We start from the raw sequence: 16134 nt of genomic DNA, 5'->3' as shown, positions 1-16134 counted from the left end.
AGCTAGGCATTTGCGAAAAGAGCATTAGTCTTTGTGTTGTCATTCAAAAGTTATCTTAGAGTTTGGACCTTTTTTATATGTGCTGTGATCGAGCAGATGAAGTATTTGCTGGTGTTTCAGGTCTGGCATTTCAGCAAAGCTGGCTGGCAGCCTCCAGTAACAGCTACCTCATGCTGGGTCAAACCAGTAAGGTGATCTGTAGGGGGGAAAATGTAGTTTATAAACATGTATTTCTGGTACGTTTTGGTTTTAGTAGACTCTGTTCCAGGACTTAAACCAGAGATACCGTGAACAACTTTCTTAATTGCTTATGTTGGGGCAAATGTCAGCAGCAGTGCGGCCTAATACAAAAACCAATTAGCAGGATATGCAAAAGGTTAAAGTGCATTTTCCTTCCTGGTGTTTGTTTAATTGCGTTCTACGAGTGTGCTTATAGCAGAAGTAGTCTATCCTGTTCTAGATGAAAGCAGTGGCAGTCTGGGCTGTTTCCGTGGCTTGTGTCTGTTGTTCTGGGCTGGAAGGATCAGCTGCACCTCAGACCTGTGGCCTCAGCTCCACCGAGCACCTGAGCATGTGCTCATCTCACAGCAGTGCTGTCCTCGAGCCCACTGTGGTTCCAGCTCCACTCCATGAAGACAGCTGCTCTGCTAGCTAGTTTTTGTGGACTTAACTGGGAATACTCTGAGGTCCAGTTCTGACTTTCAGGAGCTTCATGGTGAGAGCGGGTGCAGCATTGCAGCATGGATCAACACTAGGCTGGAAGTGACATCTTTAGTGGGGTTTAATTCTGACTTCTTGCTTCTTGTTAGCGTTAGGCCTTTTGTCTTCTGTGCAAGGTTCTCTGAAGTGCCAAAGAGGAGCCTGGGTCATTAAGCTGGTGTTTTGATTATTCAGAATGCCTGTCCAATCCTGATGATGAATGTCTCACATCTTGTGGACAGCAAATGTCCCCAGTTTTGTTATTGGTCTAGTGATGGTGTTGTCTGAATTCAGAGAACATGCAGTGAAGTGAAATTCTGTTTTGCAGATTGAACAGCTGACTTGAGGCTCTGGATCCAACTTGCACTGCTGGTGTTTTATTGTTCCTTGTGGTGTAGCTGGTGATTGTCCCCAAGAAGAGAGAAGATGATGAGTGATGCAAGTGACATGCTTGCTGCGGCCTTGGAGCAGATGGATGGCATAATAGCAGGTAAATGCTTGGAGCTGCTTGTTCATTTAACTGCTTCAGTTCTCCTTTTTCATAATCAGAATGTGGAGTGCCAGGCTGGGGTCAGAATGTGCTTGTGATTTTGCTAGGTATCTTGCCTTGTGACTTAGACATTACAGGCATATGGAGTGGGTGTATTGCACGCTCTAACGCACAGGCACAGCTGAATTGGTTGCAGGTTTTCTCCCAGCCTGTATCAAAGTGCTGATCGCAGAGGCTGAGTTCTTCTGGTACACACAGCACCCTGAAAGCCAAGGACAGTGCACATTTCAAACCGGGGTGTGTTTGAAGAGCTACTGCAAGGCAGGAAGAGAAAGATTGACTAATACCAGCTATTCTGGCCATCACTTAATTCGCAGGAGTTAAAACATGAACTGATTTTTCCTTTTCTCAGAATTGGAATGCTGTGGGTCTAAATGGTTGATCTGGACCTACCTTTAGTATTAACACTTTTTATAATTACCTGTAAATTTTAAGTGCTCTAAAGAGAGGGATCAAAAAGTACACAACTTGGACTTTTTATGTTGAATATAATGAGTTGGAAAATAATATGAATTCACAATGCAGGGGAGCAAGGCAGCAATAAGTTAATATTTCAATCTTATTCCTGCAAAGCTATGCAGACAACTACCCGGTTTGAGAAAATATTCTGTAAGAGTAGCAACACGGTTATGAAATCTTTAGCAGTTCCACCTAAAATAGTTTCCCTTAGGGAGGAAAAAAAAAAATCATACAGTGTGTGTGTTTTGCTTAAACAACAACTTTTCTCTACAGTTTTCTTAAAAGTATTAAGAACATATAGCAGGCACATGTGTGAAGTGGATTCAGTTGGATCATAATGACCTCTAAAAATACATTTAAGCTGTGACTTTGGAAATTTCCATAAGTAGATACTGGTATTCGGATCAGATAGTGCCATCTGTGTTTCCAGGAGCCTAAGTTGGTTATGGTAGGATAAGATTTAATATTAAAAAAAAAAAAAAAAGCTATTGAGGTGTTTAAGTTACCACAGACCTAATTTATCTATGTGTCTGAGCAGACCTAATAAACAATATAATAAAAGCATACCAGCTCTTATGCTTTTGTGGGGATTTTTCTCTATTTTTTTTCTGAAGGGAATTATGCTTGCATTTTTTTGGCTTCGCAGATGAGATGAATGAAGGTTCATGGCAGGGCATGTATGCAATATCTCTGTAGTTTCCAAAAGTTGACAGTACAAAAGCTGATGTTCTGTGATGAGCACATCTCATTGTGCTGAGGCTTTACAGTATTAAGGCCACAAATCAATGTGCTGAAATTCTAGTTGGAATTAGCAGGGTTTAGTAAAATCAACTTTAATCCTGAATTTGTAGTTTCCTTCCTTACTTAGCGTACAGCAACTTTTAATGTAGGTCAAACATAAATACTGTGAGTTTATGCAAATAAGAGATATATTTTTCTTTATTAACATGCAAACATCAGTGCTAACATGTCTAGCTGCTGAACTTTATTTTTTTTTCCTTGTTGAAGTGATTTAGTCTTTTTAATTGTCTTCATATGTCTCTATTCTTGAAAAAGTAAAACCAAATTCCATGCACTGGAGCAGCGTAACAAATTTCTGCATGAAAAGTACTGAGCACAGCTTCCTCTGGAAACCATCAGTGTCTGACTTGGGTCGTGCAGCCTCTACAGGGTGACTCAGAGCACTACCAGCTGAGCCTGTTCCCTCCACAGTGCTTTCAGCCTCCAATATATCCTTGAGAGCAGCAGCCCAGCTTATGCTTTGAGCTGTTGGGCACTCTTGTGCCACGTGTCTTCTGTCTGATCAGCCCACCTCCTTCTATCCACTAAAACTGTCAGAGATGTTGAAACTCCAAACACGTCAGCAAGGGCTTACCCCTCTCCAAATTGCAAGGTGATACAGGGCACAGTGCATGGAGGGGGCACAGTGCAGCACGTGCACTGAATTTGTTTCAGATCGATTCCCACCAGCAGCAAATGCCACATGACATGTCTATTTCTTGCTGCAGGTCTCCCATCACTGCCTGTCCTATTTGCTTGTCCTGTGCCTCACTGTGTGGTTTTACTCTACTCAGGTTCGAAGGCGCTGGAATATTCCAATGGCATCTTTGACTGCCAGTCCCCCACTTCCCCTTTCATGGGGGGCCTGCGGGCGCTGCACCTGGTGGAGGACCTGCGGGGCTTGCTGGAGATGATGGAGGCAGATGAGAAAGAGGGTCTGCGCTGCCAGGTCCCAGACTCAACAGCAGAGGCTCTGATTGAATGGCTCCAAAGTCAAATGGTATGGTCTCACTTTCTTTCACCAGTGTTTTATGCTGGGCTGTTGGAAGCTTTTGGGTTGGTTTCATAGAACCAGATGTACATGGCTTTGTTTCGGAGGTGCTGCTGTGGGGCCTCAGAAAAGCTGCTGCCCAATATCTCGTGCAGTGACTTGACCTTTGCTTTCTTTTATGTACACTGTGTCTTGTTTTGGTGAGCAAAAAGTTTTCAGTAAATGAAAGGATTGAGGAAAGGCATTTTATAGGAGTCAGACACATAAATGGGAAAAAAAATAATGTTGCTCTCAATGTGAACTTTTCACTAAAAAGCTTTTTTGGCAGAGTATTTTCTACAGGGGCCAAAGTTGTTACTGGGTTTCTTTACCTGATTTATAACAGAAGTGAGTGGTAAAAGCTCAGCATCCCTTTAACCTAGAAACCAAACAGTATTTATATTTTCTGTGTTTATAAATCCACCATTTTTTGTCATCTCAGTTTTAAAAATACATCAAAATATACCAAGTAAGGTTGTTATCTCCTTACGTGTGTTGGCTTTCCCAAAAATCAAATAGAGTTAAAAACAGAGGCTACGTGAAAAGTACAGCGGGAAAGAACATGTGTTTATCAAAAGGCAAGTTACATGGCATCATTGTCTAAGCTCTGACTGGTTTTGCCTCTGTGTGCCCTGTGACTAGTGACATCCTAGCAGGGCCACCAAGGAGTCATTGTGCTCAAATTGTGGCAGTTTGCCTTGCTGTAGTGGCATAGGTGTGCATAGATTTGAGATGCTCTCACGTTGGAAGTCAAGGCTTCTTTCTGGAGGCTGTTTCAGGGCTTAAATCAGCCTGCAACTGCTACAGCAGCTGAGGATGTGTGCTTCTGCAGATCATATTGCCATATCTGCCTATGACAGTGCTCTGGTCTGTTCTCCTGACACACGTGACATTGGCCAAAGTGATGCCGTGCTGCTGGTTTGAGGCTTGCTAGCTGATGAATGCAGGTCTGATTCTGAACAGGCCAGCTGTGGTGGCTCTGTGTTGCATTGCTACTGCTGGTGGCTGTCAACATGGGAAGCTGCCAATCACCTTCTCCCTTTGCAGGATGGATGTGATGCCTCCCCTCAAAAGGGACTTGGTCTCCATGGGGCTGTGGATGACAGTATGGGATGGCATTTCTCTCTCGATTTTATCTCTGTGCCCAGATAGAGCAGGCCACACCTCAGCCCAACGTGCTTCCCCGCCAGCATGGCGGAGCTTGGCGTGGAGAGACCTGATGTGCCACCTAGCGGTGTGCAGGCTGGGTGCAGCACTCTGGGACAGAGAGGGAACCAGGGTGACGCAGCTTATGTAGCTCTTGTGAAAAGATTTGAGCGGAGAGTGGTGTTTTTTTGTTTGTTTTTGTTTTTTGGGTTTTTTTTTTTGTTTGTGTGTTTTTTTAATGATTTTATTCTGCTTTCAACTACTCATTTCAGAGTACCTCAAACTTACTGAAACACACAGGAGCTTTTCTACTGACTCCACTGGTGCTTGGCTCTCACCATCACTGTCAGTATCACAGTCACCATTATTAAGATGGGGAGGAGGAGGCAGAAGTGACATTCAGTCAAATCTTTGAAAAACACAGAGATCCTGCTAGCATCAGCATTTCATTCTCCTGTAACATGCAGCAGTGAACATTGCTGTAACTAGTCTCTGCTCTGTCTGGAGCAGAAGTCAAGAGGCTTCACAGGTTTCGTGCAAGTATGGCCTTGAAAAATAAATGTTCATGTGCTACATAAACAGTCTTAGAAAATTAACCTTTCCCCGTGGGGTGCATAGTTAATGGTAGTCCATTGTTTAGCAATGCCGGTTTAGTATTTACTCCCATTCTGGAATAAAGGAGCCCAACAGCACAGCTCGAGGCTGCAGTGTCTGCTGAGATTAGTGAGGTGAAGGGCAGGCATTGCCCTGTGAGGCTGCAAATGTGTGATTCAGGGATGCCTGGCTGCTAGGAGCTGGAATAAGATCCTTCAGACTCATCTGACATGGATCACCGCATCTTGGTGAGGCAGTAATGGTTTTCATTGGAGCTGTGAGCTGAATCTGGAAGAGGAAGGGCTCTATTATGCTATTCAGCTTACAGCCACCTGAGTACTGAAAACAATTCTGCAAAAGGCAGCAGAAAATAACTATTATTTCTATTTTCCTCAGTCTGCCTGAATGATTTCTCTCTGGCATCCTTAAAAACCCCAAGTAGGAAAAACTGAAACTTGGGCTTTGTACTCTGCTACAGGGATTTACAGGTGCCAACAGTATCACCATCCCTATCTGAGCAGGGCAGGTGTTAGGTAAACTGCCCAGGCAATTTGCAGGAAGGCTTTCTGAAACAGTGTCCATTCTTACAGAGGAAGGGAAAACACCTCCCTGGAGTGAAATTGGTTTAATCCTCAATGCATGAACAAGTTGCAGCCACCAGGCTATTCAAAGCTGCTAGAACTGGTGCATGACATCCCATCCAAAGCTGTAACCACGTCTCTCATGTCTCAAAGGAAAACAAAAATAGTGTTCACTGCTGCCAAACAGTGTGTCACAAGAGAAAAATCCTCCCCTGGTCTCCAGAGAGAAACTGCTGATGCCCTAGTTGGGAAAAGGGTCTGAACATAGTCTCCTGAAGTTTCTTGCTCCTGTAAAATAAGGCAGAGGATTCAATTTTGCCATGTCCAAATGAGCTGCCTTCTGTCCCTGTGCCACTGCGATCTCCTCCTTTCTGTTCTTCTCTGTGTGCATGGGTAGTACTAGGGAAGTCTGTGACATGTACTCAGAAAGGACTGAAGAGTTATAGTGCCTTATCCTGAATTTTTTAACCAGTGGATGCCAGATGGCCACGTAACACCAGAGCACGTGTACAGAGTGCTGACATCTGGCAGAGCATTTCTAGGAGGAGTGGTCAGATGGTTCCCCTGGGGAATTCCGAGGAGTTGTAAGTGCGGCATTGTCTTGCACAAATAAACTGGTTTAACTGCAACATGTCACTTCCACTTGTCCGTTTACAGCTGAAAACTAATCTCTGTGTTGCTGAAACATCTCCCTGTACAAATGGATGGCAGGTAAATGCTGCAATTTAAGCTGGAAATGAGGCCGTTTGTTCAAAATCTAGAAAACAACTGAAGCCTCCCCTAAGCTCAGAAGTGCTAGGACTGTATGCTTGCTCTGGGGACCAGCTGTGAAACGCATTTCCAGATCACAACTATTCCAGAGTCTTGGGGCTTTTCAGGTCGCTTCTGATCAACAGAAATGCATAATATATTCTGATGTGTGCTTTAATGAAACATATGCTGTAGCCTGGTTGTGGAGCTTCTGGTTTGAATACAGACATGTAAGCAATCTGTAACATGGTCACCAGTAACAAGACCATCTCAGTTGAAATTCTGCCTCTTGCAAGACCAAGCCCATGGTGTTGGGGTTGTTGGAAATGCCAATGGAAGTTGATCTGTTCATTTCTTGAAGAACACTTCTCAAAATAATTGCTTCTGGTTGTTGCAGTTTCTCTTCAATTGAAATAAGCAAGACAGTTTTATTTCTGATTTTTTTTCCCACTTTAAAAAAAAAATACATTTTATTGAATCGACCTTCCCAAAAAGAGGAAACCAGATGGGTCTTATTGAAAAGGGGGGTGAAGGGTAAATGTGGACGGGCAGTTCCTGAGTGTCTGAGGCCCCTTGGTGTGCTCAGCCCAGAGCAAAGGAGCTGAGGGCAGGCCTGATGGCGGCTGCAGCTCCTCACAGGGAGCGGAGGGGCAGCGCTGAGCTCTGCTGTGTGACAGCGACAGGGCTAAGGGAACGGCATGGAGCTGTCAGGGGAGGGCAGCTGGGGGTCAGGGGCAGGGGCTGCAGCACTGGGCGGTGGGCACAGCCCCAGACTGCCAGAGTTCAAGAAATGTTTGGACACTGCTCTCAGACATAGGGTTTGAATTTTGGATGGTCCTGTGTTAAGCCAAGGCTTGGACTCAGTGATCCCTGTGGGACCCTTCCAACTCCAGAGATTCTGTGACTTTTTCTGTAAAACTCCCCGTGGACCATAGCAACAAGTGCAGCTGTGATTTTAACTCTCTGTGGCACTGTGTTGAATATGATGAGAGTATTAAAAAAAGAGAAACTTAATGGCCTTCGAAGATTTCTCAAAGAATGCTGCCAACTCGCTTGGGGATGACAGTGTGAGCTGTGGTCTCCATAGAGACTTGTGCAATCCAGAGTGGCATCTCACAGACCACCCTCAGCTTTTGACATTCTTTCAAAAGTCCGTTCTTGAGTGTAGTGAGAGTTAATCACAGAGGGAAGTTTTCCTGCTTGGATAAACACAGCTTGTAGTCTTGCAGAGATAGACTAGCCTGTCTGGAAGATGGTGATTCCCAAGTGGTGGAAGTGGTTTGGTTAGCCAGAAGTCATTGCATGTTTTTTATTCATGGAAACATCTTGTCTTCAAACCAAAGTTTGTTATTTGATTGTCTTAGTGTGGGCGTGCGGTGCATTCATTTGGCTCAGCTTGTGTTTATGTTGAGTTTAGCTATTGAAAGTAATGTGTTGCACATCGGTTTTACCACCAAGCACCTGTCTGAGATCTCTCCTTGAGCTAAAGAATGAAAGGAGTCTTGTGATACTCCACCAGTCTGTCATTATAAACTGCCTCCTGGTAATACTTTTTGTTCATGAGAGATCTACCTCTGAAAACTCTTGAAATGCTTCTTGGTAAGAATGATCATCCAGACTGGTGTGCTTTTAACATTGGAAGATGATATAGGTTCATTATCAGCATGTCTTGGCATGGCATTGTCATGCCTGGCAGAGTTCATCAGCGGTGAGAACCACCTGTACAGTCATGCCCTGGAATGCAAGGTAGCCCCAGTGGTATGGCAGTTGAAAATCACCATTCTGACTCCAGAACGCATCTGTTTAGCTTGAAAAGCACAGCTGCTGATCTTCTTCTGCTCTATTTTTTTATTCTGGATTGTTCAGCATTCCTGTTTTTGAGACTTTTTAGTCTACCAACATTAGTAGTAAACGTTCATTTTTCATATTGAAAGCTGTGCTTTTTTAGATAATCATGGGATTTGCAGAGCTAGGCTCTAGTAGTCAAAAATACAAAAATAGTTGGGATTTATTGTGCTGCTGAAGGTACTGGGTGTATTGGGACTGAAACGTGAGGGTGAACACTGGTTATTATTGTCGCATTTTACATGGTTTAGAGTACAACATAAACTTGAGACGAGCCGCTGGTAACATCTGGGACCAGTTAGTCAGCTCCTTCCTTCCTCTTTTTCTTGGCACCTACACATGAATTACATGTGCTCTTCCTGCTCTCACGATTAAGAGCCTATCGAGAAGCGAAAGCCTTCTGCTGATTGTCCTGCGGCAGGGAGAAGGGAGGGGTGTGCATACTGTGCATACCAGGGTCCCTGCTCTACTGGCAGACCTAGGAGGCTCCAGCTCCTCTTGGCAGAAGAGGGATTGAGTTTCCCGGGCTTTGATGTGTTAATTCTTGAAGGAGCTGTTTGCTCCGCCTGAGGAGTGCTGCAGCCCAGCTCCGCTTCCCACATCTCCCGCCTGGTGCCACCTTCTCCTGCAGCTCTGGTGAGACGGGGAGCCCTGCCCTTGATTAACCCCCTGTCCGGGTTTGGAGGAGCCCTGACAGCACTGCTGGGCGCTGCTCCTGCTGCTCTGTACCTCAGCTGCCTGCCACGGCTGCTCACATCCCTCTGTGCATGAGGATAGCTGCGAGCAGCATGGAGTACAGCTGGGACATCCACGGGCACTGCGTCTGGCTAAATAAGGTAGGGTATCTCTGCTTGCTCAGGCTCCTGCTTTCTCCCCGTGACGAGCCATAGCTGGGCAGCGCTGTCAGGGAGTTAGCGTTTTGTCTCCTGTGCAAGAAACCAGCTGAGCTGCTGCTGGAGAAACAGAATATTCTGAGACGATTGCATCTTCAATTCAAGTGCAATTCAACAGCTGTGCTATTTGTATTTAGAAATGTTTCAGGTAATCCTCACAGTGAACCTCTGGCTCAATCTGTTTTTCTTTTCAGAATTCATTTTTATTTGAAAGGCTTTAAAATACAATGCAGAGATTTTAAGTGTGTGCTTTTTTTTTTTTTTTTTTTCTTTTTCCCTGCTTTTCCTGTAGGGAGGATCTATCTGTGAACTTTGGGAAGCCTCAGCATGCCTGCTGTCAGCATGTGGAGCAGGCTGAACATTAGGGGGAGGTGCAGGTTCTAGAGGGCAGTGATGGGCTTCCGTGCAAACTGGTTCAACACTGAGAAAACAGACCAAGCAATGGTAGCTGTGCTTAGCTAAGTGTAGGTAATGTGTGTTATAACAATCTGAACAACTAAAGCATGTCGATGAGCTCTAATTTAACTCCAGATGGTCAGGAAAGAGATGTCAGGGAAGGCCCACTTGCCCGACTGTTGGCTGGGCTGTGGTGGTCAGAACTGTGCAATCTGCTGTACGAGGGAATAATTCTGTGGAGTGGCAGTGCCTCTTAAAAAAATCAGCTTGCATCTTCGTCAATAACAGTGTGACTTGTTCTGCTTATGCTGTCTCAAAAGCAGAAAAGAAAATGAAGGATTATAAAGGAATCGGCTCCATAAGCTAAAACTGGGTTCTATTTTTGAAAGGAGAATTCAGCAAGTAAGACTTTTTTTAAAATGTTTTTTGTTTGTTTGTTTTAGAATGCTTAAAGAGGCAGCTGTTGGAAACTTTTTCTGTGGCTTGGAATGTTAGCTTATATTTTAAGAAAAATGGATTAAAGACTGAGGACAGGCAAACTGTGAAAATTTGTGATGCATCTCCTTATTATAGGAATAATTCTCTGTAGAGCAGTGTGGGCTTTGACACACGTCTGCAGACAGAGCTTACAGATACACAGCAAATCAGCAATGGATTGATCTTGCAGAGTTTTAAGTGCACTGAATCTGATCTTGTAAGGCATTTTAAGTAAATGCCTAACCTCAGACTTCTGAGAAGCCTCAGTGGCATCGTGATAATTGCTCTTTTGTTTTTAGGATTGTATTGGTAAATCTGCATTCTCTTCCCATAACTGCTATGCAGTTAATCCCTAAATTGAAAACACATGCAAAGTCTAACCACTTAATTGAAGATAAATTCTAAATTGCTGATGAAAAAGACCCTTTTGGAAAATGGAAAAGCTTGTCTTCCACAGCTTGTAAACTGTGTTAATCTGGTATTGACTTTGACAGCATACATTTGGTCCAGAACTACCAGCTGCCACAAATACTCTTTACAGTTGCTATTGAATCAAATGCTTTCTTTTTTATTTTTATTTTTTTAGTAGGTGCGTGATGCAATGGTTGCTGGGCTCTATCATCTACTTTGTTCTTCCTGGGGAAAGAACAGAGCAGGGGAGAGATGTGATAGGGCATTGAGCAGCTGTTGTCCACAGCCTGATGCTCCATGATCTCTGCACTGCTACAGAAGGGACTGGGGCTGCTACTCTAAAACACTGATGTGGTGGCCTCTCTGTGTTGTCATTTGCTGTCATCTTTTCCTCTAGGGTGACTGAAGATAGTGACTGCCTTGTCATAGCTAAGATGTGCTCTGATATTACAGTCAATCCTAGGTATTATGGAGAAGTTACGTTTCAGGTGGAGGACAGCCTGATGTTGGGTTGTACACAATGTTTTGTTTTCAGTATACTACAGGAGGTCATCTTTTATGCAGAGTGCAGTACTACTGCTTTACTGTGTAAAGACATATTTTTGTTTGGTTTTGTGGCAGAACAGCCTTTACTCCAGTTCTTTCCAGGGCTCTTACCATTTCATTTCCATTTCTGTTGGCAAAGTGCAACCATGTCCTGCCTCCAAATAATTCTACTCTAAAATCGGGAACAACATGCTGAACAAAAAAAGAGTTTTTTGAGGAACGCGAATGGAGTTTAACAACAAAAGTGTCTTGGCAAGATGTTGTCCCAGTGACTAACATTATGCTTTAACACCTCATCGGTTTTCACAGCACTGTAAAGACATTTTCATTGCAGTGTGAAGCTACTATTTACCTCTTCACACAGTCTGTGGTTTGAGATAACTTCTGTCTGGTCACACTAGAAATTGCAAGAGGTTCAGTGGTTAGGGCACTGCTGAGTTGTTTGGGAGGCAGGGAATTGAGCATTGTGCTTTGGGGAGGATATTGGTGTGAGCCCCAGCAGAATCGGGGCACCTTTAGACCTCAGCTACCTTCTTGCAGTGGGGACTGAATATCCCTTTTCTACATCACAGACACAATGCTTTGTTGATAAATGTGTTCTGTGTTACAGAGTTCAGACTAAGAAATTGATACTGAAAGACTTCACCAGAGAGCTACACAGAATAACAAAAGTACAGAAAAACCTGTTTTTTGTAGTATGCATGGAAGTCAAGTCACAAAATTTAAAGCATAATCTTCTACCTGAGCTGCTAACAAGTTTATATTGGAAGCTCTTTGACTTGCTTCACCTTAATTTAAAGTGTTAAAAAAAAACCTGAAGATCTTGAATGGGAAGCCTATGATATGATGTGAATTCTGGTAGAGGTCGGGGAAAAGCATTCATACTCTGAGCATTCTCAGAGGTGTAGATTACTTGTGCCTTGGTTTAGTTTGTAGATGGTTAGAAAGCCTGGTATTTGCTGCTAAATAATTCAGGTACAGGGTATCATTATGGTATGAGGTTTTAGTACAAATTTTCAGGGAGCATTCTTCATTAGTCTGCAGTAGCTCTGATGATTTCAGGGGAGATATTATGGTCATCTTGTGACAGTTAAACATGTGTGCCTGGAAGATCCATTTGCTACTAATGTAAAAGCTGTCCAACACAGACTGATTACCTGAAAATAGTGCTAAGGTAAGCTCAAACACTTGATACCTCTGCCTATTTGCTTTGCATCCAGTCTTCAGCTGATGATGTCGAGTGTTTCGTTCTTCCAGTTTCACACAAAGGAGTTCCTCCCCCCGGCCCAAACTCAAGCACATAATACAGAAAAGGTGTTTTAGCCAGCCGGTCTCCTGAGACATGCTCTACAACACAAGGGGGTACAACCTGCTTGAAAGGGAGACAAACAGAAGCCTGAGCCTTGCGCACAGCTTGTATGCGCGATTGGCCTTTCCTGCCAGGGTAGTTGGGGCACTGCAGGCACTGGCTTAGTTTCTTTCCACTGCACGTTAAGCAAAGGCCAGGGCCTCTCAAAGTCAGTGGGAATCTCAGTGCTGAGCATGCCAAATTTCAGAACAGCGTCACAGTCTCCTCTAAACAATTCATAGAATTTTTTGAGTTGGAAGGGACCCTTACAAGTCTTCTAGTCCAACTCCTCTGCAATGAACAGGGATATCTACAGGAGGATGAGGTTGTTCAGAGCCCCATCCAGTCTGACCTTGAATGTCTCCAGAGATGGGGCACCATCTCTCTGGGCAATCTGTTCCAGTGCCTTACCACTCTTATTGTAAAAAAAACTAATTAGTTATATCCAATCTAAATCTCCCCTCTTTTAATTTGAAGTCATTCCCTCTTATCATATCGCAACAGACCCTGCTAAAGAGTCTGTCCCTTTTAGATACAGGAAGGCCACCTTCAGGTCTCCCTTGAGTCTTCTCCAGGCTGAACAGCCCCAGCTCTCTCAGCCTGACCTCATAGGTGTTATTTGTTATATATGTTAGAATGAGATGTCTAACACCTCAGAGGTCCATGTCTCTCCTGTACTGAGAACTCCACGTCTGAATGCAGTTCTCCAGTTGAGGCCTCACCAGCACAGAGGAGAGGGGCAGGATCACCTCCCTCGCCCTGCTGGCTGTGCTTCTTTTGATGCAGCTGAGGATATGGTTGGCATTCTGGGCTGCAAGGGCATATTGCTGGCTCATGCCCAGGTTGCCATCCACCAGTACTCCCAAGTGATTTTCAGCAGGGCTGTGCTCCATCCTTATATCCCACATCTTGTACTTAGAGTGGAGGTTGCTATGCAAGACCTTGAACTTGGCTTTCTTGAAACTGAAGAGTTTCACTTATGTCCATGGCTTGAGCCTGTCTGGGTCTATCTGAGTGGCATCCCGTTCCTCGGGCATATCAACCACACCACCCATTTATGCAATGATGGGAACAAGAACTTCTTTCCTGAGCTGAGACGTTATTGTGGCATACATCACAAAGGGCTTTGAGACAGCTTTGAATATGGAGAGAGGAAAATCCTTCTCCCAGCTCGAGAAAGAAAGTAAGTTGCTGATTCCTGTAGACTTTGATAGCATTAGTATGTATTTTTGTTTCCCCTTAGCTTCAGGCAGCTCTATAAGGAGTTGCATTTAGAATGCAGATGCTCACCCATACCCAGTAAAAGGATGTCTCTTACTGTATGTTTTTTAAAAAAATAAAATCATTTGACTTGCAAGAAGCATAATGCGCATTTTGTGGATTCTAAGTTGATTTTGTCCACTTGCTGAACGTCTTGTGGTATTTGTCTTTGCAAGTGTTGTTCGGCATGGTACTCCACTGAGCACAAATTTTGCTAACAAATGCTGAATGTGCAGTAAGTGAATTCTGCAGAACTGGGTCACCAGAAGGTTCTTCCCTTCTCGTCTGGTGACTGACACCACTTCTCAGTGGTGACTGAGAACAAAAGCCCCTGAACAACTCTTGTCTTAAATTGTGGTCACGTATCTGTTGACAGTATATTTGGTTTGTATCATTTTGGAGACCGCTGAATCTCTAAATCCAATCTTGAATGGTGCATACTAATAGTAATCCTCAAAAGTGTAGATAGCATTAGGTTTTTCAATTGGAAAATCTTAACGTTATCAATATTGAGAGTCCACAGATGAAAAAGTCATTATTATAATACAGTTGCTTATAAAGCTTGTCTGTGTTGATGTTACTGTTAGTGTTTGCCATTGCAAATTATTTATGATTGTCATTTGAAGCTGATGAAGTGTACAAGACAAAAACTTTGTCTGATCTTGGGAGAGTGGTAATCAGTGTAAACCTTTTGATTAAACTTATTGCTGTCAGTGAGTTATGTATGGATCATAATACTGCATGTTGTATGTTCTCCTTGCAGTGCTAAGTGTCACAATGTTTGGCATGGAATGATTTGAAAGCTGTACAGAAGAATGCTGCTTATCATGAGATAACTGGCAATATGATATTTGCTGTCTTTTTCAGACTAATGGACACATATCTGGGAATGGAGATGTGTATCAAGAAAGGCTGGCTCGTCTGGAAAATGATAAGGAATCTCTTGTTCTGCAAGTGAGTCATCACCTAAATGATTTTTTTTCCCTTGCATTTATAAGACTTTTTGGTATTATGTGATTACACTTCTGAGGATATATTTGCAATAATGTTGTCTTGGGCAGTGATTAGAGAGCTTGCTAATACCTGCAAGTTAAACCAGATTAAGATATGTTATTAGGTTGTAGTAAAAGTCTAAATGCCTTTCTTTCTGTGGGTCTGCTGAGCAGGTCTGTAAAGCCACCAGTGGCTCACATATCTATCCTTAAGATCACTGTTTTTTTGTGGCTGTTTGCATGCTGTTCACATCAGGTGACATACTCTTCTCATGCAAGGTGACAAAAGCTGTGAGGGCTTGCTGATGGGCAGAAGGAAGAGAGCGCCTCTTCAGAAACCCTGCTGTCCTGTCAGGCTGCACTGGGCCTGAATAATCAGTTGTCTCGGAGCTCAGCCCCAGGTGCCTGGCCAGCTGGGTTACTCCTGCCATCATTGTTGGGGTTACCTGGCACCTCTCTGTCTGTACAGGCATGCTTCAGTCCTCAGTATGCATCCAATGTGAGGGATGCCTGTGGAAGCATCAGGGTGTGCTCCAGCCAGCTTGCCATCCCTCCCGATGATACTGCAGGCTTCCTCAAAATAACTTGTTTGAAAATGTAAAGTTTATTCGGAAGCAGTGTGAAAGGGAGAAACTGTACACTGTGCTGTACTGTGTGCAATCACTTGGAAAGCAGAATAGCTGGCATTTGGTGAAGTTCAGCAAGTTGGTTGTTAAGGCAGGAGCTTTAGTCAATACACTGTCACAGGCAAAGATAAAATTGTTGGCCATAAAATGCAACAGCCACTCTGGCGAAAACTGTCAAGATGAGTCAGAAGGGAAGATGAAGAATTGCAGTGTGTCAACCAGAAGATTGGCAGAAGTTTCCATAAGCATGAGCGGAAAGCTCCAACAGCTTTGCCATGCGTTGCATCCATTGCAGAGCTCCTCTGTCCCATCTTCTTCCATGGTCCCATTTTGTCCATATCGCAGGCAAAGCTGTTATTCTTATAAAGTTTTTCAGGTGATGCATACTGTACTAGTGCAAGTAAGTGCAGCTCTTTATCTCTGTTGTGCAGGTGAGCGTACTTACGGACCAGGTGGAGGCCCAGGGAGAAAAGATTCGGGATCTGGAGTTTTGTCTAGAGGAGCACAGGGAGAAGCTGAATGCCACAGAGGAGATGCTGCAGCAGGTATTTCACAAACACGTCTGTTGCTCCTAGGGAACAACATTTTGTTTTTGAAAGAGTGGTGTGCCTCAGTTCAAAGTGTATTCCTGATGACACTTAACTAAGTGACAATTTTCTACCATATTTGCTTTCAAGTCTTTGTACTTAGTAATGTCAGTGCTGTTTTACACTATAGGAATCCAGACCTGCTCTGCTTTGAGCCTTTCCCT

At 43.8% G+C, this 16134-nt stretch overlaps 1 protein-coding gene across 1 annotated transcript in view; it reads left to right on the top strand.

Annotated features, from left to right (window-relative positions):
- Nucleotides 1–1125: 1125 nt before the first annotated feature.
- Nucleotides 1126–16134, top strand: part of PPFIBP1 (PPFIA binding protein 1) — a gene marked incomplete at its 5' end in the record, with an annotated part of 47125 nt that continues 32116 nt past the window's right edge. The window contains 4 exons of the mRNA XM_079548067.1: nt 1126–1189; nt 3283–3488; nt 14633–14719; nt 15815–15928. Coding sequence (XP_079404193.1) covers nt 1126–1189; nt 3283–3488; nt 14633–14719; nt 15815–15928 — 471 coding nt within the window. The remainder of the gene's footprint in view (nt 1190–3282; nt 3489–14632; nt 14720–15814; nt 15929–16134) is intronic.

Source organism: Tetrao urogallus (genome assembly GCF_951394365.1).
Source record: "Tetrao urogallus genome assembly, chromosome: 1".
Lineage (NCBI taxonomy): Eukaryota > Metazoa > Chordata > Aves > Galliformes > Phasianidae > Tetrao > Tetrao urogallus.
This window is presented reverse-complemented; position numbering and strand designations above follow the sequence as displayed.